Here is a 25,180-nt window from a genome sequence, read left to right on the forward strand (position 1 = left end):
TTATTTTTCTTCATAATCACCTTTGTCACCCTTTTATTCATTTCCTTTTTGCGTTGTGCTTATTTTTCCCCTTTTTTCCCTTTAGGTAGCAGATTTTTTAGGCCAGTCCCAACTTCAAGTTTATGGTAAAGGAGAAGAAGACACTATGGAGGAGCCTTATGAATTAAAGCTACTGAAGCAACAAATCAAGCAAGAGTTCCGGCGTGGCAATGAAGGATTAGAACATTTATCAGGGTTGGGCCTTCCTCAGTACTTACACAGTGATAGCAGCTTTCGCCACTTCCCAAAAGGGGAAAAATATAGCATTGGACGGCTTACTCTTGAGAAGCAGGCTGCAAAACAACTCCCAGCTGCAGTACTATACCAGAAACAGATGAAGAACAAAAAGGCTGTGATAGACCCAAAGGCCATCACAAAATTCTCTCCTATTCAGGAGAGTCGGGATTTGGACCCAAACTATGGCAGCTACATGGGATCTGGAGCATCATCTGTCACTAACCTGGCTGCCAGAGCAAGGCTACTTCAGGATGAAATTACCTTTGGACTGAGAAAGAATTTATCAGAGCAACAAAAGTACTTAGGCTCCTCACTCGGAGCCAACCTTGCTGGTTCTCTGGGGCAGTCTCTTGGACTCGGGTCTAATATCAGGACCTCTGTCCAAGATGATGGGACTTACCCAAGTGGCAGCCGTTCCAGGCCATCATCTCGTCCTTCTTCCAGACCCTCCTCGGTCTACGGGTTGGATCTGTCAGTCAAACGGGATCTTTCCAGCTCCTCACTACGGCTTAAAACCGAGGGGGATGTATTAGATGCAGCATTTGCTCCCGGCGTGGCCAGAACAAAGCCCACCAGTTTGCCAATCAGTCAAAGCCGGGGTCGAATCCCCATTGTGGCTCAGAACTCTGAGGAGGAAAGCCCCTTAAGCCCAGTGGGTCAGCCAATGGGCATGGCTCGGGCTTCGGCGGGACCTCTACCGCCGATTTCTGCTGACTCCAGGGACCAATTTGGCTCCAGTCATTCTCTGCCAGAGGTCCAACAACACATGAGGGAGGAATCCCGAACCCGCGCTTACGACCGGGATATCGCTTTCATCATGGACGACTTGCAAGGTGCCATGTCGGACAGTGAAGGTAAATGGAGCCAGAGACCTTTGCAAGAACTTTACTGTGTGGACTTGTCTATAGTGCATGCTTCTGTCAAGTGATCTTAAGTTTATTCAATCATCAGTACTTCCAAAAAAAGCATTGCTGGTTTCTTGTTACTGTATATATTCCTCCGTTGTGTTCAATTTCATTCAATCGGATGTTTTGCATGCTGTTCTTCTCCTTTTCTAATGCTTCCACTTACAACTTCTAAGTTTGGGTCGATGTACAGCACAATATGACGTTTGTTGTGTGATTTTTCATTAGCATGCATTCTCGTTTTTTGTCATCTGCGTTTTGCTAGAGTTTCAAAGCATATCCACACAACTATTGACTCTTCTTGGTGTGAATATGCCTCTAGTCTGGGCATAACATTCTGTTTGTGACAGAATAAATGTTAAGCAGTAATACCGCCATGTCCTCATGCCATTCGTGTTATTTGATTTTGCATCCTTGCATGTTTTTTTTAATATACAATAACGCACGTGTTTCATTCTAATAAAGTCAACGTCTTCCGTATATATTTAATTTTCCTCATTTCCATTTTTGACAGAAATCCATGTTTGTCGCTACAAATCTAGATAACAAACTCCAAACAATATTTCTTGATGATGACTTTATTGACAATTCCACTCACATCACTTTCAGCTTCCCGATTGTTTTTGAAGGCTCTCTTTTGGTTCGAAGACGATGATTTTTATGCTGACTCCACATATATAAGTGTCAATCTTCCTTGATTTCAGCACTCAGTGAATCCATGCTGGTGTTGAACAGAGAGGAAGCCAGAATCTTTCATGAAAGTATCACACACGGTAGAGTATCTTAGCTAACCCACTTTCAAGGCCCACTTACACACTGGTTAATGGATGAGCTTTTATCCCTATAGTGTATTTTTTTTCATAGCGTCTCTCCTTTAAGTGTCTATAGATAGCGGCTAGTTGGTTGTAGTATTTCAAGCATGCGTCATACATTAACTCCCGCTTTTTATGCATGTGCCAACATTATACTCCCAGTTCCTATCAGTTTAGTTCCTTGACTTTAAAGACTCCTGCACGTATTTCTTGATACAAAAATCATCTATGAATTCTTAAAAGATTGATATAATTTTGTACCCCAGCTGGAGGCCCGAACTGGAATATAGAAGGTGAGACGGCATAACAGTGCCTCCATGTTGCATATCATTATCCTCCCGAATGATTCACTTTTTAATAAATTGAACGTACCGAACAGACTCATTCTCGAATGACCCACATCTGAGTGGTAGAATGCACCATGCCATTTAGTGGAAGTCTTAGTTGCAATTCATTTCGGGAATGAACCATGGCACTAGCACATCTGCTGCACTGATTCAGTGAGTATGCATCATTAAGGGAATGGCTGCACATCACACTGGTTCTGTAAAGCATATCAGTTCTTTTCTGATTGTCGATGCTTATGTTTTCTTGTTTCTCTCACAAGGATGTACTAGAAGTTTGGACTGAAAATCTAAATTCAGTGATTTTGTAAAAAAAACAATCTCTAAGTCCTGAGAAACATTCTTAATCCAAAAAAACAGATAATTGGATATGTTTAACTAACATTGTGTATATTAGCCCTGCAAATTCTGAGCACGATCTTTACAAAAACAGAATCTATGCTAAAAATCATGTATCAATTGATATTAGCGCCTAATTATGATGTTTGATAAAAGCACATAGTGAATGAAAGTCCTTAAAATAGCCTGCAAGATAAAGGGATTGAAGAATTGAAGCTTTTGTATCAACAAGCATCAAAAACTGTCCATCATCTTGGCCTCTGTCAAGTCATTTGATATGTGGCAGTCTTTGTGTCTTTGCCTATTGGAAACAATGTTTCCAATGCTTGATTGGAAGATTGAGATCTGCTTTATATAGCCTAAACATCCTTGAAGTACATGTGTTAAGGACCAACATACAAGCTCTTTTAACCACTGCTATCTTTGTTCAGCCTACCATCTGAGACAAGAGGACACTGACTGGTTCGACAAGCCAAGGGAAGGACATCCTCAGGCCAGACACATGGTGGACAGGCGACAGGTGAGTTCCTGATTGACCAAATTCATTCCTACAGAATTGAACCCTTTGGAAACGCTACTTGAAATTAGAATCGCCAAAGAAATGAATGCTATTATACTGGTAAATATTGTAAGAAATGCTAGATGTAAGCCATCTACTTCAATTTGATTGAACATGCTACAATTGAAAAGTAGATATGGTTGAAAATGACTGAAAAGCAAATTGCAAGGCGGTCACTGCCGGCATGAACTGTGACCGAAAAGCTCGCTGAGCTGCTTGGGGCTCATTTTTGACGTCTTCTGGCTGTTAATTACTTTCTTCTTCAGATGAAACTCGTCCCTTACGTCTTCCCTCACACTCGGGTAAAGCTCACCAGAGACCAGAGGGATTCTAGCGTGTCAGGTACAAAGTCATAGCAGCAGAGCAAAGAGTCTTCTCTCCTGGTTACACTCTGATCGTGGTCTCCTTAGGGAACGGTCTCGGGATCCGGGTAGTAGGCGGCAAGGCGATTCCGGGGAGCCGAGGGGAGATCGGCGCCTACGTTGCCAAAGTCATCCCTGGTGGCATCGCAGAACAAACAGGAAAAGTCATAGAGGGTAAGTTATCTAGCTAGTAGTTTATCTTCGCTCAACTGTCTAGGCATGAATGATATTATGTAAATTATTGTTATGTCTAACACATTTGCGTACAAGCTTAAGTTTCCAAAAGGCTTTTATTTGTAAGAACTGACGTTTATCAGATCTAATGGAGTCTGAGTCACAAGTTTGCTGTTATTTCTCAGCGTGTGGAACATAACATCCTTTGAGCTTACCTTGGGTGATGTTAGTCATTAAGCTATTTTTAGCTAGCCTTATAGAATTGAGGCAAGTGAATTCTGTGACTAACTGAGGTAGAAATGTGCTAATGGAAAAAAACTGACGTCTCATCACACAAGGGCTAGTTTTTTTCTGGTTGAGCAATTTCTTCTCACTTTGTTGACACGGGTCATCTTGACAAATGGAGGTTAGTAGTTATCTGTCATTTTATTGACACTAGCTCTTTGCAAGATCATTCTTTTATTAAAGCATGACTCGAAATGAATGAGCGAGGCCATGACACAGTCAGAGCACCCTCGTTTTTACCCGACTCGTGTTGAATGAAAATGTTGCAGAGTGCGACACAGCAGAACACGCCTGCAGGTGCAACCCTAAATAGAGTACAGGATGACAAAATGTATTGTAGCGGACATAACTACAGCTTTCTGGAAAAGATGCATTCTAACCGGATGTAACTGTCAATGCTGCAGATGGTTTCGTATTTGTGAGGACATTTTCGGCCATTTGGCTTTAAATTGCGATGCTGTTGTCTTTTCAGTGGGTAATTCAACTAGCAACATACTAGTTCAAGAGAAGTGACTACTGGCATATACTTGGCATACTTATTTGGCCATCAGGAGTTTCATTACCATTTTTTCTTGTTTCCGATTTATGCTAATCTAGGGATGCAGGTGCTGGAGTGGAACGGCATGCATTTGACTGGGAAGACTTACGAGGAAGTACAAGGCATTGTTGGTCAGCCTTGTGCGGAGGCGGAGCTCTGTGTGCGACTGTAAGTCGGTCATTTTTTGTTGCCTTCCGAAATACTGTACATGTGATAGCTCAGGTTGCAATTGGGTGGAAAAATGACCTGAAATGTTCAAGTAAATGTTCATACGTAGTATAAATTCAAGTTTTCAAGGGTGCCAAAATTCAAGAACAAATCTTAAACTTTCAGTTTCAGATTTTTTTGTGGCATTCAATACATTTGGCCTTAATTTCCTTCCATAGAATCCAGTGATTGATATTTTTTCCCCCTGTAAATGATTTCAAACAGTGACCTGAACATGCTGTCCGACCCCGAGCACCCACAAGTCTTGGAGCACCATGTCCAGCTCAAGGCCGGTATGTAGAAGGCGTTGGCATATAAATGCATTGTACTGGGATGGGGTTAACCAACTGGCAGCTTGTTTCTAGTTGGAGGCCAGCGGTCCCCCGGTGTGGATCCCAATCAACTGGCCGCTGAGCTGCACAAGGTGTCCCAGCAACAGGCGCCAGGCGTGATTGTTGGGATGGGGGCGGGGCCGGGAGCACCTGTGGGTATGATCGCGTTGTCGGCACCGGAGCGGTCGATTCTCCTCCATTCGGGTGCCGGCTCAGCTGCCTCCAGCGGGGTGCCCAGTCCCGGCCAACCGGGCTCGCCGGCGATGAATAAGAAACAGCGAAATAAGGTGAGATCAAAATCTACATTTTCATCAAAATTTTTATTTCTGTAAAAAGCAGAAAAAATAAAATTTTCTGTTGGAAAGTTCATATTTTTAGAAGTTTTTGGGAGGAGTAGTGGTTGTAAAAGTCACAACGTACAGAAATATTGCTGATATTACTTAATGATGAGAAGTACTAGCAATATTACTTTTGGTTACTTAATTCTCATTTTAAAATTATTCCTAGAATTTAAATAAGAAAAAAACATTTTATAATTATGGTAATTTAAAAGAAAATATATCTTTCAATCATGTGTATGTATTGCAAAGAACTTATATGCATAATTATTCATCTGTTTTGTAGTAGCACTCAGAAATGTACGATGGTAATGATTTTATGTCATTTTTAACTATAAAATTCCATTTGTCCGACATAGCACAATATTTCCAAAGGTGAGGTCTCTACCTGGGAAGAAGGTCAATATTATTATGCTTTACATCATGGAGTGACAGCACAATTATGATAGAACAAGTAAATGTTGTGCTTTGGCGCATGACCCTCACTGAAAGAAAATGCACATTTCAATAAACCTGAAACATTTCCTCACTAAGTCAGCATTATTGGCTCTCTTTTGCAGTCCTCGGACATGATCAGGATGTCTCATCCCATTACCGGAGAAATCCAGGTAGAAGACACCACATCTCCACCTTTTAAATTAACAAGATTTGATGACGGGATTTGTAACATGCTACGTATCGTATTACTTTTGTAAGTATTTCTTTTTTCTCCACCTCAGCTGCAGATCAACTACGATAGGAACGTGGGAAACCTGATCGTCCACGTACTCCAGGCTAGAAATTTGGCGCCAAGGGACAACGATAGCTACTCGGATCCGTTCGTTAAAGTCTACTTGCTGCCAGGGAGAGGGTGAGAATCTGCCAGCGATTAGTCATGTCTGCCTCTTGTTTTTTATACAAGGGTTAACCATTTATGTTTATAGCCAGAGGAAGAATAACACTCAGAATTTAAACCTTCAAAAAGTGTTTTTTGACACCGTTTAATAAGTTATCTAGCGTATTACTCCTAATACTTCATATATTACGATTGATTTTAGAATTAATTATGTTGTCTGTGCTCTTTTGTGTATTATATGTGTTGCTATTTTTAATTTTCATGCATGCATTACTCACAGTTGGGAGAAGCCAAATATTTAGTGGACATCTTGAGGCCGATTGGTGTTACTACAACGTGAAATCATACTAATGGCGATATGAATAGTCATATTGCACTGCAGGAATACAAACTATAAAGGTTATCACGTAGTAAATCATTGTATCATGCGCAGAAAAGACGAGAAAACACAAAAAAAAGTGGAGATACTTAGAAATCTTGACGAGTTAAACACGTTTTATGAATGTTGGCGCGATACTTGTCTTTATAATACAGTTACTGTTACTTTTAGTCCAACAAAAAACATCATAATCAGCGAGCAAACTCACAATTCACCAGGGAATGAACTCATTACTTCCCCTACTACTGCAGTCTTGATGATGTTGTTGCTCTGGCTCACTCTTTCCTTGACAACTTGAAAATAGCTGAGGGATCAATAAAGCCATTAGTTTCCCTGACAGTATCGGTTTCAGAAAAAGCAGCCATGTTCTTTAACAACAAGGTGCTTTCCATCTTTACTTTCCTACATTAAAAGCTCAAGGAGTTGACGTTGACTTCATTTCCAGGCCGGAGAAAAAGAACCCTATTTGTGTGTCTATATATGTGTGACCATAGTGAGAGTATCAATCAGTTTTACAACCCTTTGACTGCCCTTTTTCGTTTGGGCTTCTCTGACTATTTATTTTGTTCTGTTTTTTTGTTTCGTTGGTTTTCTTGTTTGTGAAAATCTGCCCTCCTCTTCCTCTTCTGGACTCCCTCAGTCAAGTCATGGTTGTCCAGAATGCAAGGTAGTGTGGTGCCGATCTTTGCTTTCAGTTGGTCTTGTTACTTTTTAAATCCTTCCTTCAAACCCTGTCATTCGTACCCCACCATTTTTTGTTCCTTGTCTGTCTAGCTGTCTTCTCTGTTTAGTAGTTTTAACATTAGATATACTCCATGGTTCCTCCTTCTTCTTCTTCTTCTTCGTCATGCTTCTCACTCTCAATTATCCTCCGCCTCTTTTGTACTGTAGAAATATCTACGACAGCATTTAGTACCTCATTGCTTTCAAACCATGATTTTTCAGACAATCATACTGAAAAGCATCTTTTTCCTTCCTGTTCATGGACTCTCATACTGACCATCACCAAAATGAAAACATAGTGATAACGTTTTTTTTATGTGTTGTCGTAATGCTGCAGTGTGGACAACAAGAGAAGAACCAAGTATGCTCAGAAAACCGTCAACCCAGAATGGAATCAAACAGTCATCTACAAGAACATCCACATAGAGCAGGTAGAAAAGTTTACATTCATTTTGACTACTATAATTCCATTATATATCTCATAAGTAGAAGTTATGGGTTTGGCACTTTGAATAATGGCATACTATATTGTCTGTCCTCTGTCTTTTAGCTGAAGAAAAAGACTTTGGAAGTGACAGTGTGGGACTATGACAGATCCTCATCCAACGACTTCCTGGGTGAAGTGAGTTTAAAAACTTTTCTTACCAATTATTCCATATAGTCGTTCTGTAATAGTACGAATAGGCTTACTTGAAATTAACTGCTGAGTAACCGCTTATACTGTCAGATATTTTTAACAATTTTTCTGTTCATTTTTTTCCCCTGCAATGCGATTTTTTTTGCAAAAACTGGCTAAGCCACTTTGGGCATGCTTGGCAAAAATAAAGTAAAACAGCGAAGAAAAATTTAACGACTAAAGGAATCAGAGTGGCGTTTTTTTTCCACAAAGCTACTCAAGTAAATGTTAAACTACAGAACATTTTAGAGGTAAAATCTTACAACAAGAACAGTTAAAAGGTAAAATGTTACTACAAGAACAGTTTAAAGGTAAAATTTTACTCCAAGAACATTTTAAAGGTAAAATGTTACTAGAAGAACATTTTAAAGGTAAAATGTTACTACAAGAACATTTTTAAAGGTAAAATTTTACTACAAGAACATTTTAAAGGTAAAATGTTACTCCAAGCCTCTATTTTGCTATGTTTGTTTTGCCACCTCAGGTCTTGATCGACTTATCCAACACCAACCAACTGGACAACACACCTCGCTGGTTGCAACTTAAGGAGCAGAGTGAGAGCATTGAGCACAGCAGATCCCACCACGGGTTTCAGGGACCACCTGGGTCTGGATCCGGCCACGGCCACGGTGTCCAGAGTCACCTAATGGGACCCGGACATGGCTTGGGTATGGGAGAAGGACCAGAGCATGGAGAAGGGAGCTATGATTCACCCATTAACTCTGTCATCAAGAGCAGAAGCCATGGAATCTTCCCTGATCCATCCAAAGGTGAGAAGAACATTTGTAATCCAAGTCTCCAACCAGGGTTTTAAACAAGACGGAATGCAAATTTTAAGGGGTTAGATTCCATTCTTGGCGGAATGTGTTCAATGCAGGCCAATTTTTCCAACAGATTCACAAATGCTGCCTCTGGAAAAGTCCCACAGCAGCCCAGGCAGCTCCAAGTCGTCTTCAGACGGCCAACTCCGCTCGCACGGGCCGTCGCGAAGCCAAAGCAAGAGCAGCGTCACCCAGGCCCACCTGGAAGACGCCGGGATAGCCATTGCCGCTGCCGAGGCTGCCGTGCAACAGTCCCGCCTGCAACCAAGTAATTCCCTTCCCTACCCTTAATGCACTTCCTTCCTGTTTTACCTTCCCCTCGTGTGCATGAAGCTCACCTAGAAATGCCACCTGAACCTTTTTCTTTTTAAGTACAGTGAAGCCCCAAATTGGCGTATTTGCCAACAACAAATTCACGCTTATTTTACCATCCTAGGGCCAAATACTTCTGATCTAGAAATCAGTCTTGGTAGATTCAAAAGGAATATAAAGAGAAACAAAGTACTTCAAGTCGTATTCACACCAAGAAAGTCCATAGTTCTCTTTTTTATTGTTGTTTTTTTTTCACCAAACATGGCAGGGCTGAATACGCCTTTTAACAGCAAAAAAATGAGTTTCCGCCTGAGCAGCCAAATTCAAAGCATCGTCATATTTTCTGTATATATCTTGCCGTGCTTTCAGAGATAAAAATATGAGGTATACTTCGACATTATGCAGTTTCTTATGATTTATTATTATAAAAAATATTTTTGTTTATTTTGGCTATACAGTTCATATAGCAATTTTGTTGTAAATATATCAGAGCTTTGGCACCATCTTGTGGCACCAATAAGCATTTACCATCTCCGAATTTGAACTAGTCTCGGTTCTGTATAATTTATAAACAAATGAGGCTTCACTGTACATTGAAAAGTCAACTGAAATAGAAGAACCAGTGATACAGATCAATATAAAAATCTTGTCAATAACACCAATTATTCTGCTTGTTTCCCTGGATTTAACAACAAAACATCTAACTAGACTTATAAACTAGAGTATAAATATAATTAGAGTGCATGTAGCAATCCATAGCATTTGGTTTCTACCAAATCTGAAACCAATGTGGGATGGCAGACCCTTAAAAGCTTCTAAAAAAAGATTAATAATTCCATAACGCCTTTTGAATATTTAAGCATGATGTCGCAGCTCTCTTTATTTCCGTTATCGGTGTGTGTCTCTGCATGCATTTACCATGTGAATGCACCACTAGCAAGGAAGCAACCGACACATATAAACACACAAACAGTACATGGGCTCCCCCTTTTCCCTGCCAACCTTCCCTTCCCACCCTCGCTGCCCTCAACAATTGGCGGTCAAAGCAGGAAACGGCATCATTGCGAGCCTCGTCCACCAATGAGAGCAAAGAGGGAAGGTGAGGCAACATATAGGAACAATAATCATTTTAGATTTATAAACTAAACTGACTAAAATGTTTTTTAAACATGATAAACGTTATTGGCAGAACTGTACATTTCTAACTAACTGCTGATATCATTTTTTTTCTGTAAATGTGCATGCATTCCCTTTTGAGTGGAGTCAATTTTTAACTCATTTTTTAAAAATTATTCCTCATTTTCTATGAGTTGTTTCATAGAATATCATAGATTGGTTTCCAGACCCATGTGATGATAATCGTTGGATTGTCACAACATAAGATAATTGGTATTATAAGCCTAATATTGCAAATCATATTGTGAGATCCTAACCCTAATTTCAATTAATTAAACATAACAATGCAGAACTAACTAACTAATTATTATCAATATAAATATAAATAAACTACTATAACATTGTCAGTTACAAAAGCACCATCCACTTTTTACATTATTGATGCTTTTCACTTTTTCTAACGATAAAATTCTGGCAACATCTACCAGTATTTTACCGTAATTTCACGTTTTTTTCTTAAATACTGCATATCTATAAATATTGTTGTCATAAGTGTTAACTCTGTTGACGGTATCTATTTATTTATTTATCTATGATAGGAGCGGGGCACCGACTGGGTGATATATCTGGACCAGTGGTGCTTTCGGCCCCCAGCCTTGTGGGCGATGCTTACGGGGGAGGCCTGGAGGGCGGTGAAGGTGGAGGTACCGGAGTGGATAGCGCCATATTCCAAGTCCCACGAATGTAAGAGGACAGAAAAAAGGTTTTGTGGTGGATAGTGAGTAACAATTTCCATCTTTTTTGTTGCAGTGGTACAACCATTCCCAATGGAACAGACAAAAATCACATGGGAACTCCAGAAAACGAAGGCAAGAGGCTGTCATTTTGTTAATAGTTTGTATACTACTCTTATTTAGAGTTTGTGTCTGTCGTCATCTACTGGCCACGCTTTGCAACAAGATTTTTGAGGGGCGAACAAGACCCAAATTGTAATCCATTTCAGTTTTTAGGCCATTCATGTGACCTTTGACCTATCCAATTTAGGTCCTGAGATAAAAACCAAAAACAATTGTGTTGCTTAACCCAAAGGCCAAATGTCTATTTTTGATTTTATTCAGAGAACATAAATTTTGAAGGATTTTATGAACTTTTTTTTTGTAACAGGTAAAACCCAAGTGATGGGGGAGATCAAGGTGGCTCTAAAGAAAGAGGTGAAGACAGACGGCGACCAGTTAGTCCTGGAGATCTTACAGTGCAGAAATATTACTTACAAGTTCAAAAGCCCAGACCACCTGCCAGGTAAGGGTCGGCTAATTTTTATGCATGTGAACATTCAGTATGAAGGGAAATGAGATTAAAACCGTTTATTTTTTGTGCTTTATTGGTTTATTTTAGTGCAATATATTGATCAATAATCTTTTCGGTTCTATGAAATAGTGCTGCAACCTAAAACTATCCAGTATATACGAAAGGAGCAATGTTGCATACAATGTGAACAATTCCTGGATGTTTGCAGTAAATGTCATTTTGAACTGGAGTTTTAAAAGTTGTTCTTTTCTTTACAGACCTGTACGTGAAGTTATACGTGGTCAACGTGGCCACTCAGAAGAGGATCATCAAGAAAAAGACCAGAGTTTGTCGTCACGACCGGGAGCCTTCTTTTAATGAGACTTTCCGATTCCCACTTAATCCCACAGGACATTCCATACAGGTAAGACTTCAAAATAGTCAAAATGGTTCAATACATGTTTAATAGTAATAAAGAAATCTTGGATGTCTGATTTTAAAAATCTGACTCTAAAATCTGGTATTAAATTGAGAATTCTGACCCTAAAAACTGAAATCTGACTTTATATTGGAGTTCTCATTTTATTCTTAGAAAATACACCTTTTGACTCTAATCTAAGAATTCTGACTATAGACTTAGAATATAATTCAGAATTATTCTCAGAATTCTGACTTTAAAGCAAGACTTCCGAGAAGGTTGGCCACTTTTTAATTTATCTTGCGTAGCCCTAGAATTCCAAACAGTTTTTGAGGACGAATGATGTCAAAACGTGACCTCGTTCTCTCCTCTGCAGCTATTCTTGGTCTCCAACGGGGGCAAGTTTGTCAAAAAGACCCTGATAGGGGAGGCCTACATCTGGCTGGACAAAGTCGACATGAGGAAAAGAGTGGTCAGCTGGCACAAGCTGCTCGCCAGTTCGACACCTAGCAACCTCTGAGCAGATTATATCGTAAGAATTATTTAAACTTAAAAAAAATGGCATTTTCTCATTCACATCCATTCACATTCAATAGAACGCTAATAACTGCCAGCATCGACTTGGACTTTGCGTTCTCCTCACGCCAGAAAAGTTGGAATCTTTGTGAATATAAAAAAAAAACATATCCAGAAAATGGCAATTATACGACTCGGATGCAGTATTAAAATATGGACAATCTGGTAAGAGGTTAAAAAGGATTGGAATGGATTCCGCCAATCAATCACAAGCCATATCTGTATAGTAAAAACATTCATTTAAGTCAATCCATTTTAACACTTGTTTGCCATCTTAAATTATCACCAAAAATAGGGAGAAAAGAACCGACTATTTCTTCTCAAGTACGCCGGGTTGCCGATTTCTTTACGAGAGGGTGACGTAGCACTACAATGGTCACGTGCAGATAGCAATTGGCACTCTAAGCAGTACCAAAATGGGGAATGTAAACGTTGACCGGTGTTCTTTATTTACTTCCTCTAGCTGTGTATGCGAGTACATATGTCTGAGAGTCCCGGTACAACATGGTGAACCAGCCGAATTCACTGCCTGTGACCAACAACTAAAAAAAGAAGGAAAAAAATAACTTGTGAAAAAAAAAAAACACCTTAGGCACTTAAATACAGTGCAGGTCGAACCTGTATACAGTCGTGTTCATGTCACCTCATTGGCAGTGTCAATTCGATGCTGTATTTCATAGCTCAAATGGATTGGACGTTGACTAGTCAATTCAATTGAAAGGAGTCGAGTGATTGGCTGTCTATCATCGTCAATGAACCAAGTTGATTGGGTGCCAGACTTCAAAGTTGAAATTGGTTTTGACGTTTATTCAGGATGAATTCATTCTCCATTGAAAAGAGAAAAGTGATTGGACGTCTGTCATTGTTAATGAAGGAAGTTTGCAGCCAGATGGTCCATTTTCTAAAGGATTGGACGTCTGTGATTATTTATTTAATCTGAAAAGAGCCATTTGATTGGACGTCTATCATCATTAAGGGAATGGAATGAACCAATTTGGTTTTCTGCCAACCTTCACAGTTCAAATGGATTGGACGGCTAACCTCATTTAAAGGGAAAAAAGCCACTTGATTGGACGTCTATCATCGTCAGTGGCACTGAAGGAATAATAATAATTAAAAAAATGTTAATCTGTTGAAGCATATCAGTAAAGATGTCACTTTAATAGCAAAAAAAGTTTAAAAAACAATAAGGGGATATGGAGGATTTGTTTTATGTTTTTTAACGTGCCATTTTCTGCTTCTTTTGAGGTACTTCTATGCAACATTTAATTTTTAGTATTTGACCGTCTGTCTATTGAAGCATAAAATTTAAAAGAAAATCAAAGAAAAAAATATTTTTTATTTTCTAACCAATCTTAATCTTATGACGCTTGTGCACTTTATAATTTTCCTCATATTTTTTAATGTTTCTGCACTGGAATGAAGATGAAAAAAAATGTGGCGTGTTTATTTGTGTCTACGTAGCAACTTTGAATGACCAATGAAAAGAAAAAAATATCATATATTTATGAATAACGGGGAGTTGCAAGAAAAGGCCATGCACAATCTGAACCCCATGGACGTGTATGACAGTCAAAATCATCATTTCCATGCAAAAATATCACTTTTAATGACTGTTTCCTGTTCGATTCCCCTTTAACGTTCGTCCTGTTGATCGTGCAATCATCCACGTGCGTGAATGTGACTTTGACCGTGTACATAGTGTTTCTTTTCTACAGAGTGAATGTTTATTTTGCCCAAATATGAGCATGCGAGAATTGCGGGCGGGGCTAAAAACAGATGAATTTAATGTACAGTAATTAATGCGTGTCTATAGTTGTACAACAGCGAGGAAAAAAAATGTCTTCATGTTGTTGTGGATGTTTGCATGTTTGGTCCGACACATTATGTATAGATTGATCTGTATGCTTATTGTAAAAAAAAAAAAAATGCTTGTAAAATGGTCTTGTTTTTCCACAAAAAAATAAGGATAATGTAACAGTTTTGTTGTTGTATGCGGGATGTGTTGAGATATTATGCAAATTGTGCTGTAAAAAAAAAAAAGAAAAATGAAGTCCCGGCCACCCCTTCACCAGTTATAAAAAAGAATAAATATTAAGAAGAGACTATATTATAAATGCAAAGTGGAGTTTGTGACATTATTTATATGAGAATATGAGTTGAGGGGGAAAATGTGAATTATTAAGATGCCAAATATTTTTTATACACAATATAAAAACTTAAAATTGAAATACATTCATTAAGATTAAATAAAGGCAGTCAAGAACTAATTTATCAAATTAGATTCCCTTATTTATTTATTTTTTGTACTGTTGGAACAATGTATGACTTTAATCTCAAATTGTGCACTTAAATTTAACATGTCACTCAGTTTAGTTTTGCTGTTTGAATCAAAAATTTAATTGAAAAATCATTAACCACATTTATTTTATAAAAATATACAATATAATATTGATGTCATATCGTATCAAGTTGCCATAGGGACCATTTGGATCTTTATTTTTAATACCACCACTACATTGCCTTTAGAGGGCAGTGTTTCTCCCTCCAAAAAACCTTCAGGATAAAGCAAAGCTTCATATTAATTTATGTTAACTTAATGATGTCTCATTTTAAGCTGTCCCTCACTAAGCATCAGCATATTACTTTATATATGTGTTCCGTTTCATTTCATCACCACTTAACTGCCATTGACGTTGATAGACGTCCAAACCATTTAACAGTTAACACGTTATCCATTAGTGATGCATTATAAGACTTAATTTAGTGTTATGGAGCCACGAAATTGGACGTCTGTCACCTTCAAAGAAAGTTAATAACATAAATAGTAGCCAATGAATTAATGTAGTTTAAAAGTAAAAGTAACATTAAAATAACGTTAGTCAGCTTTTCCTTTTTGTGTTTCCAGTTTAATAAATTGTATTAGTGTTGCTTTTCATAGAGTGCAAAATTAATTTGGGGATTTTGGGGCCTGAAATGGATTCATTTAATTTCCATGAATTATAGTTAAGAATGTAACATTTCAGTCTACTATAATATTGGTCTTTTGCTACTTTTCGTCATCCTAAAGCATTTTGACAGAAGAATTATGTTAAGACACCTTGGACAATTTTAAAATGTTTAAAAAAAAAAAACCTATTAAGCACGACAATTCAATGCACCGTCGCGAACTGCTTATCATGATTCTCATTTGTCAGTTCTCTCCGATTATAGAAGGGATCCATGGCTAAAACCTCCATGGAATTCAAATTCAATGACTTTCTAAAATGAGTCTCGCACCTATTATTCAGGATCGACTGACAGACACGTTTCCTTGTTAATCAGAAAGAAAGCAAAAGTCATGAATATCTCCTTGCTTAGCCTGTCTTGACTTTTTTCTCCACTATTGTGTCCGTACATGTCTGAGTTTCCCCTTCGGAAGCGACCGTTCTCTAGGGGAAGAAAAAAAAGTCTGCCTGAAAAGGTATCTCAGCAGAATTTGGAGAGCAAATGATTTGAATGCAACAGTGTTTGGTCAGAGACAAAGCGGAAAAAAGAAAGGGAGGAGGGTGAGAGGACATGGGAGATGGTGTGTGGTTGCCAGGCAACAATTGATAACCAAGTCCCTCAGCTTCCTGCCACCCTTTCCCCCCTCTAGGGTTGCATTACACACGCACAGTGCATTTCACTCTCATCGAAATGATGTCTAATTAAAAAAAAGTCATCCTAAAATTGTAGCTTTGTGTTATATATGGTTTGAGACCATGGATGATTTAGGAGGACATGTCAATGTATGAAAAGAAAAGGTCATTTGGCGGATTGAATGAAAACAGATGCCAGCTAAATAAAAACAGAAAAAAATGCAAACAGGCTGTTCACTATTAGTCAGGTTTTTGTTTTAGCTAACATGTCAACACAGTTTGAAATAACTAATGAGAATGCACATGTTGTTTAAAAGGAAGTGAGTATGTGACTTAATTTTCAAAATAAATGAATGTTTTGACAATGAGCATAATTCTAAGGTTATTTATGTTGTGGAATTGATCATCATGGTAAGTTAAAATGGTTTTAAACATATTTTCATGTAAAATTGCTGTAAAAAACATTTATTTTTAAACATTTCAGTAAAATATGAAAGATGCATAGTATTTGGCAGCTTTGCAGATGTAAACTGGATATGTAAGCTGTTTTTTTACAGATTGAATTTCATAAATTGATCATAAAATGTGATTTGATTTGAAGCAGTTTGCAAATTTTAAATGTCAACATGTATTCTTGGCTTTCTCCCTTTGTGTGTGATTACCCATTGATTTCACCTGTAGTAATCTGCCCTCTGAGCCAATCCTGTTCCTCAGTGTCTCATCAACAGTTGTCGCCTCCCCTTGTCAGATGGTCTGTTTATCTCTGATCATGTCCTGGATTGTGTCAACATGTCTCCTTTGTATGTATTTCCCACAGTAAGTTTCAATTTGTTTATGCTCTTTTAATGATAACATTGTGGGTTTTACCTGGATCTCCTAAGAAAGGTTATTATATTTAGTTTTATAAGATCGTTGAGTATTAAAGAATCCTCAACCCTCCTCACCCTTTTGTCCATATTTGGCAACCATTTCAAATCATAGCCATCTAGTTGAGATCATTCTCTAAAGTTAGCAACAAGTTCTGGTTCCTGTAACAGAAAGATCATTGCCAAAACATAACAAATCATTCTTTTTGGTGCTCTCATCTTTGCTTATACAGAAACACACACAAAGTATACAGGATTTCTTAGCAATGTGACAATGAAACTAACCATTTATTTACATGTGACGAAGTAATGCTAGGGCCACCTGGTGGGGGGAGTGGTTAACATGTCGGCCTCACAGCTCCGAGGTCCAGGGTTCAAATCCAGGTCATGTCCATTTGTGTGGAGTTTGGATGTTCTTTCCGGGACTGTGTGGGTTTCCTCTGGGTACTCTGGTTTACTCCCTCAATACAAAAACCATGCATGGTAGGCTGATTGGACACTCTAAATTTCCCCTAGATATGAATATGTTTGTCTATATCTATGTTTGTCTCCTTGTGCCCTGTGATTGGCTGGCCACCAATTCAGGGTGTCTCCTGCCTCTGGCCTGGAGTCGGCTGGGATGGGCTCCAGCACCCCCCGCGACCCTAATGAGGATAAAGTTGTTCCAAAGATGAATTTAGTTGAGAACTAATGCTATTATTGGCTATTTAAAGAGTATTGCAAATTGTATTGAGTATTTTTTGGGGTATTTTTTATATTAAATTGAACCTTTTTGTAGGTTTTGATTGTTAAAATCCCTGTGGAATTTGGAAGGGGAAGCTTATATTCTGGTACACTTTTATTAGTAAACTTATTTCTGTTTAGTTGTTATGTACCCTTATGGGGGCAGCATGTTTGCTTAAGTTTCTGAGCCGTCATTTATTTACCGTCCTAATCGTTACCAGGGCCGTGGGGTGCTAGAGACTAGCCCTAAACAGGTCATTTTCTGAGACTGTTATGCATAATTCATGTGACGCAGTCTTTCATTTGAAAAAGAGGGCTTTAAATTGGCACCAGCTGTGAATTTATGCAAGTCTACGTCTTCATGCACCCCAGTTGTACTGCTTCAAAATTCAGCTGGGATAGAGAATGAATGCGGTGGTACTAATAAGATTTCATGAATTGTGACTCTGGAGGTTTTGCTTGGTACATTTGAAGCGTGAAATCAATTCCTGAACAATGATTTTTCCCCTTGTGGTATTTATGCATTTTCATCCTGTCACTCAAGCAACCAACAATGTGTACTATCAGATCAGTTTCTGGAAATTTTTTTTCCAATCGTGACATCGGAATTTATGGAACGTTTTACTAGTGGATTATTTTTAAACTGAATTTGTTGGCAACCTTATTTTGTGCTGCACAACTAATTTGCAAAATATTGTTCACTAAAATCTCTCAAGCTATAATGTATGTGTATGTATGATTATGACAATTCATTCAATTAAGTGTCGGAAATAGATTGGACCTGGTGTGTTAAAGTTGTGGCCCGGGGGCCGAATCTGGCCCGCTGTATCATTTTGTGTGGCCCGGGAAAGTAAATCATGAGTGCTGACTTTCTGTTTTAGGATCAAATCAAAATGAAGAGTATAGATGTATATTAAATTTCCTGATTTTCACCCTTTTAAATCAATAATTGTCATTTTTAATCATTTTTTCTGTGGTTTTAGTTCAAAAATCATTTTCTAAAATCTAAAAATATATATTTTAAAAAAAGCTATACAATATATACAGTATACAATAAACATTGTTTTAGATCTATAAAAAATTGAATATTCAGGCCTTTTAATCCAGTTTTTTTTAATCCATTTAAAAAAAAATCAAAATATTATATTTAAAATATCAAAAAACCACCCGAGTCTCACACCCTTGGATTGGATGAAGGATCTGATTTTGGGTAGAAGGAGAGAAATTGGTAAGGCAAGTTTAGAAAGGGGCAGAGTCTGGTCGACAAAGTGAGAAATCAGTACAGATGGAGAGATGCTGATGGGAGAGAAGTAAGGATGAATGGAGGGGTTGGGGGGAAGGGTAGGGGGGCTGGGGTTTATTGTTAGAGAGAGAGAGAGAGACAGAGAAACACAGAGGGAGGGAGAGCGAGATAGAGGGAGGGAGAAATGGTCATCCGTGGGTGGGAGGAGCCCCGTTGCTACCTGTCCTGTCCAAGCCGTCTGTTGTCTCTCTCTGATCAGATTAGAAGCGTCAAAGCTTTCCAGCAACCAGATCTGACTGACGGAGCGTCTCTTCGCTCATTCTTTGGCGGCGGGGACGGGGACCAGGACGGGGAGCGCCGCGTTGGAAGCCCCCCACCCGCCCTCAGACCTCCCACATTTTGCCGATGGATACCTGCAGGGCGCACGCCAGGGTGCTCCTGGTCCCGCTCCTCCTCCTCTTTCTCATCGGTGGCGCTCTGGCTTCTCAGTTCCCCTCCCAGCTCTTGTAAGTCTTTAATCCAATTCACTTCCTTCTTGTTCTGTGAATGTGCTCTCGATTTGTTTTCATGATGCGCTCGCGAGGCGTGGGTTGTCTGTCTGGACGATCAATATGCGCGCGTGGGCAAGTGGGATGTCAAACGCCCACCGTGGGTGGATGTCATTGTCACTAGATAGTCATCTTCATTTCATTTATTTATTTATTTTTTAAACTAGTTTGTTCTGCATCTCAACTCGATATGCACAGATTTTATAGGAGATTCAGTAAAATATTCTATACTTTTATAATTTATGTATAATTCATTTGTGTTCCATTATTAGTCAGCTTTGTTTTGTAGAAATACACCCAATAGTATTATTAATCTGATAAAAACTGCTAAGAAATGGAATATTAGTAACAATTTGTACTGTATATTTGCTCTAGTGCTAGTTTAACCATGATTTTCCTCTCATTTTTTTAAACACATTACATAAATACTTTGAAAATATATATATTTTCAATAAATTGATAGTAATTGTAAAACCGACAGCCAATAAAATAATAGAATTACCTCACCATTTCAATTATATTACATTGTGAGTCAATACTACTGTGATTGTGAAATGTTATTGGTGACAGCACCTGTCATTGACAATGATAGATTAATGATTAATTTAATTTGGTCTGAGAATACTGCTCTTTTAGCGCAATTGACGGAGCTTCACTTCCAATAGAGGGGCAAATGAGCATTGGATTTGACGTCTGTTTCCGTCATTGGCAGCCAATGTGTTAATAGTATCTGAATAGTTTACTCACCTTCAAACTGTGTACAATTAGTGACAAAGTACCCTAGACGATTTTCATGGCTGCCCTGATAATTGTGATTATAGTCATATTTTAGATTGAAATGACTAAAAAACTTGAATTTTCTGACAATTGTGAGTCACAAAACTGCTACCATATGTTCTTGTATCGATTCCTGCTTAGAGTAGATGCTCCTGTCTCATTTAAATGAGATAAAGTCCTCCCATCGACTGCAAAGTGTAATAAATGGCGAATCGCTTTTGGTGCCAAAAACGAGTGCTGTTCAATTGCCAATTTAGCGACATTTCCGTTTCCTAGAAAACACAAGGCAACCAATCGAGGAATCTAATCTGGCTATCGAGGAGACTTTTGGGAGATTCCCTCCGAGCTGTAAAGCAGAGCTATTTACTTGTATTTCACATTCTGGTGGTGTTTCAATGTTGTCAGGATTTTGGAGCTCTTCTTTCAAGACTTTCAGACTCCTGTGTTTCCTGCCAGCTGCAATCACAGATATTTACCCACATTTTTTTTTACCAGCAAACTACTGCGCACAGTTAAAAAAAACAGTTTTGTTACACTGACAATGTTGTCTTACACAGTAAAAACAGTTCATTTGGAATACTAAGGATGAATACTCATGTTTATTGAAAAAACAAAATTTGAACATTTTTAATGAATCCCTAATTGGTCAGTAAATTATGATGGACACACCCAGAATTTTGACTCCCCTCCCAAGATTGCAAGTATCTTTTAATAATCATATCCAGATTTTTCCATGTCCCCCATCCATTTATTATCATGATGATGAGACAGCGGCAAACGACGCACCCGCCCTTCTTTGTGCATATCGCAAGATGAGATGCAAATGGATCATTTAGCCACACAAGAGATGACGCAAAAGAAATTAAAATGAGGTGCAGGCAAGCCCTAGCTCATCCATCATTAGATTTACCTTGAAGGAATGCATGAGGGTGGGTGTACTGTAGAGGTTGAGCCAACTTCTAATTGTACTCATTTGAATAACCTAGTTGTTTTGGAGTTATTCTTCAGATAAAGTGTGAGAATCAAAGCAAAACTACAAGCGCAAACTCATAAACTCAATGTAGCTCAAGTTGTACATCAGTAAGAATTTTTGACAAACTCCAATGGTGGAATTCACCCAAAATTTGACATGTGGACAGATAGGCGATACAAAATTCTGACCATTTTTGGTAGATTTTAACAATGATGACCACAATCCATTGGCCAACTCATTATTTCCTTCCATGTGGCGCTGATTTTGTAACATCTGTCTCCTTCTTTTCTTGTGTTGTTTGCTCCCATTTGCTTTTTCCGCATTGGAAAAACAACGTCAACAATACGTCTGACCCACTTGCCTTTTATGTGCTGCTTTTGTACCACAGCCTGGACTAATCAAAGCAGCACACTATGCAAAAAATATACTGCTTAGCCCAGTTTAACAGGCATTATATTCATAGGGTTCATGCATATCTCAATAGTTTTTTACAAACAAAATACCCTCACAATTTCTACTCTTACTTAAAAAGCCATACAATGATCCAGGCTAGTAGCACACTACTAATCTTTTCTTTGGATCCGTAATAATTCAACTTTCTGCTCCTGGTGTTCATTCCTGCAGGGTTTTTGTAAACAAATGCCTGACACAATGCTTAGGTTGCTTCACATTAACACAGCGGTAACCTCACTGGCGAAAAATAGTGCGGCAAAGATTTTTTTAAAGTTTAATTGCACTCTGAGCAAGTGGTAAATGTTTGGGAAGAGTTTATATTTGGATAGAGAAAGTTGGAGTTGGGATTAGAATCCTCAATTTAAGTGTTTGTTACAGTTTTTTGTTGTAAAACTGCATAAGAATACATAGAGCTGACCTGATATATTTTTTCTTCAGTTTTTTAATGATATACAGTCATTTACTTTTTGGCAGTTTGGCATGAAGATGACAATTCTTAAAAAAAAATGTTCAAAATAATCTTGAAATGCATCTAAGCACACATCCACGAATTAGTCAATGAAATCATCAGTTTTTTTGCCAATAAACTCTTTGAGTAACAAGTATTTGAACAAAAACAACAAAAACACAACAAACCAGCAATATATTCTTTATTCTCTCCTAAAAATAGTAATATTACTGCATCTCACTGAAACTTGATGACATTTTCATTCATTTGTTGGCAGTACATTGGATGCCTTAATTGCTCATTGGAGAGAAATACATGCCATCATTTCCCTTCTCTTGAATTATAAACTATGCAACACATCTTTTGCACTCCAAAAAACCTTCTTCCCACTTTGCATTAACATACAAACTGGGAATATGATTAACTGTGCTGCTCTCAAATGCTAATTCGACATCCGCAATTAGCACACTCGGGAGTATAGTAAAAGCGAACTACACAGGTAGGAAAAATATTATAAAATCAGGTTACCCCAAATATATGCTATAGCTAGTATTTTTTTCCCCCTGAACTGCACTTTAAAGCCCTAAAACAGTTACAACGTGAATAAAAAAAAATGCTAGATTGCTTTGACATTTATACCTGCCATCTCTACCTTTGATTGACACCTATGATTTTCATCTTTGGCCTTTATATATGAAATAGGTTATTATGCAGTAAAATAGTAACATTTCATATAGTGTTAGCATTCCATAGTTTAAAAAAAAATCTGACACACTTAGCAGGTCCTTATTTCTTGTGTATTCTTTTTACCAAATACTCTTGAATAGTATAATAATAATAGTAATATGTTCTACTGTTACTTACATTTTTATGGCACATTATTTTGAAACAACACTCTTATTTTTGCCTCTGGTTAACTTGCAGATGCCACCCAGGTAACCCCATACCTTTCTTTCTCCGTCAGCATAATAAAGGAATTAGTGAGCATCTCACAATCTGCTGTGACTGCACATCTACTGTTTAGTACACGTTGTACTGTACATTTTTTTTGTTCATAATACAGCCCAGTCTGCAATGCTGGTCCATTTCCATCTGGTTTTAGGAATTAAGGGCACGAGGCAGTTTTTTTCACTACTGTTTCTTTCCTATTTGTATATATATACTGACGTCATGGCCATTTGTCATGTTTTTTTGGACTGAGCTCCCTTCCAGACCTCACACAGGCCTTACTTCTCCATTTTCCGTGTCTCTTACTCACATGGCCATCATTGTCACTGCCGTCCAGGCCATTTGGTCCACTTCTCTTCCAATGACACGCTATTGAACACCAGTGCTTTCCGTCAAAGGGACTGACCTGTTTGGCGACGCCTTACCCGACGAATCTCTTGTTTGTTTTGATGTCTCGCAATCGAGCCGCTTGCCTCTGGGTGGGCGAAGTGATTGACAGCTTAATAGACTTTCTCAACCTGACATCACTTTCCGGGTAGCAGATACTCAGATTACAACGCTTGTAAACAAAGCCGTACATTTCATTTGCCCAATGGCCAGTGGTGCTGTAAACAGGCTAAATTGTTTGACCTGCATTTGATTTACGTGGGGTCAACCAAATGTTAACGGTAATGGAAAAAACGGTCAGCCTGTGGTTAAATTCAATAAAACGAGAAAGGCAGCCTAATCGTTCACGATAGATGAACAATGATTGACAAGAATGTCACTACAAAAATGGCTAAATCAATGTCGTGGTCCATGATCATAAGTTTTTGCACACAAATTAAATGATAGAATTTAAAAAGATGAAGTGTCAAGACTCATAAAAATACAGAATTAATGAAACTATTGTGACGGTTGGCATGTGCATAGATGAAACTAATAACATCAATGGAAAACCTGTTCCCGATGAATGGCTTGTTTGTTTTGATGTCTCGCCATTGCCAACGAGGGAGGACATGATTGATGGTTTAATTGCGTTGGTGGTGTCGCCTCTGAAGTGGGTTAACTCAGTCCCGTGTGTGTTTTCTTTGGGTCTGCAGGATTAAAGAATGGGTTGATCAGATGCAGAAGGAGCTGGTCACTTTGGCAGACACGGCCACGGCTGGAAAAAGCCTCACCCAGGTAGGAACATACAAATGATGGATAGTTAGCATAAGATGGGAGGTTATTGCATACTAGTGAAATTGATTTGTGGGAGGCAATTAAACGGCCTTATAAAGGAAATTATTCAACGGAAAATGGCTTCATTTAATTGCAGATCAGTTGAATTTTAAAGTTCATTTACATTCTTAGTAGTGGTTAGCATAGTCCTTACTTAACGTGTGTCTGTCTATCTTTCAAGACACTCAAGGACACTTTACGTTACAACAACATTGTGTGGGTTTTTAAATATAGAGAAAAAAAAGATTATATTTTATAAATGCTCTTTCTCTGCCTATAGATTTTCCAAAGAAACAAGCACCTGTACAGCGTGGAGCAGAATGACGCAGAGGAGCTGGTGGCTAGAGCCGCCAGGAACATCGAGCAGCTGCTCCGCAAGAGGTCTACGGCCTTGAAGGTAAGGACTGCGAACCCGGGACAAAAAGAGCATCTGTGCGGAGGTGTGTGTTACTTGGGCCGGCGCTCGTTAACATTGTTACTATTGATATTAACAAGTGCGAGAGTCGAGAAACGACAGCTTCTTTAGACAATGAAACTGCTGTGTGGGAAGTTGATGGTGCTCGGATGTTTGGTCGCCGGTCAAATGGTGACAGAGATTTTACTGTTGAAGCCAGCTCTCAAATATATATTTATGAGAGAGAGTTTAATATCTGAGTACTGTTTAATATTTAAATACATTTGACCGGCGACCAAAAGACTGGCGGCCAAAAGGGACCAAAAGACCGGCGACCAAAAGAACGGTGACCAAACATCCGGCGAGCAAA

General features: G+C 38.5%; 2 protein-coding genes across 2 annotated transcripts in view; both read left to right on the plus strand.

Moving 5' to 3' along the window:
- The window catches only part of pclob (piccolo presynaptic cytomatrix protein b), a 42,285-nt gene extending 27,548 nt beyond the window's left edge, over positions 1–14,737 (plus strand). The window contains exons 18-36 of the mRNA XM_077735065.1: positions 86–1,130; positions 3,108–3,196; positions 3,502–3,577; positions 3,646–3,771; positions 4,654–4,762; positions 5,027–5,094; positions 5,167–5,420; positions 6,032–6,079; positions 6,191–6,321; positions 7,326–7,352; positions 7,746–7,839; positions 7,959–8,030; positions 8,569–8,854; positions 8,979–9,173; positions 10,933–11,077; positions 11,144–11,202; positions 11,498–11,632; positions 11,899–12,044; positions 12,415–14,737. Coding sequence (XP_077591191.1) covers positions 86–1,130; positions 3,108–3,196; positions 3,502–3,577; positions 3,646–3,771; positions 4,654–4,762; positions 5,027–5,094; positions 5,167–5,420; positions 6,032–6,079; positions 6,191–6,321; positions 7,326–7,352; positions 7,746–7,839; positions 7,959–8,030; positions 8,569–8,854; positions 8,979–9,173; positions 10,933–11,077; positions 11,144–11,202; positions 11,498–11,632; positions 11,899–12,044; positions 12,415–12,558 — 3,249 coding nt within the window. The 3' untranslated portion in view covers positions 12,559–14,737. The remainder of the gene's footprint in view (positions 1–85; positions 1,131–3,107; positions 3,197–3,501; positions 3,578–3,645; positions 3,772–4,653; positions 4,763–5,026; positions 5,095–5,166; positions 5,421–6,031; positions 6,080–6,190; positions 6,322–7,325; positions 7,353–7,745; positions 7,840–7,958; positions 8,031–8,568; positions 8,855–8,978; positions 9,174–10,932; positions 11,078–11,143; positions 11,203–11,497; positions 11,633–11,898; positions 12,045–12,414) is intronic.
- A 2,184-nt stretch (positions 14,738–16,921) lies between these two features.
- The window catches only part of LOC144214677 (voltage-dependent calcium channel subunit alpha-2/delta-1), a 61,884-nt gene continuing 53,625 nt past the window's right edge, over positions 16,922–25,180 (plus strand). Inside the window, exons 1-4 of the mRNA XM_077743266.1 lie at positions 16,922–17,050; positions 19,326–19,572; positions 24,296–24,377; positions 24,697–24,813. Coding sequence (XP_077599392.1) covers positions 19,472–19,572; positions 24,296–24,377; positions 24,697–24,813 — 300 coding nt within the window. The 5' untranslated portion in view covers positions 16,922–17,050; positions 19,326–19,471. The remainder of the gene's footprint in view (positions 17,051–19,325; positions 19,573–24,295; positions 24,378–24,696; positions 24,814–25,180) is intronic.

This window comes from Stigmatopora nigra, chromosome 2 (genome assembly GCF_051989575.1).
Source record: "Stigmatopora nigra isolate UIUO_SnigA chromosome 2, RoL_Snig_1.1, whole genome shotgun sequence".
Taxonomy (NCBI): domain Eukaryota; kingdom Metazoa; phylum Chordata; class Actinopteri; order Syngnathiformes; family Syngnathidae; genus Stigmatopora; species Stigmatopora nigra.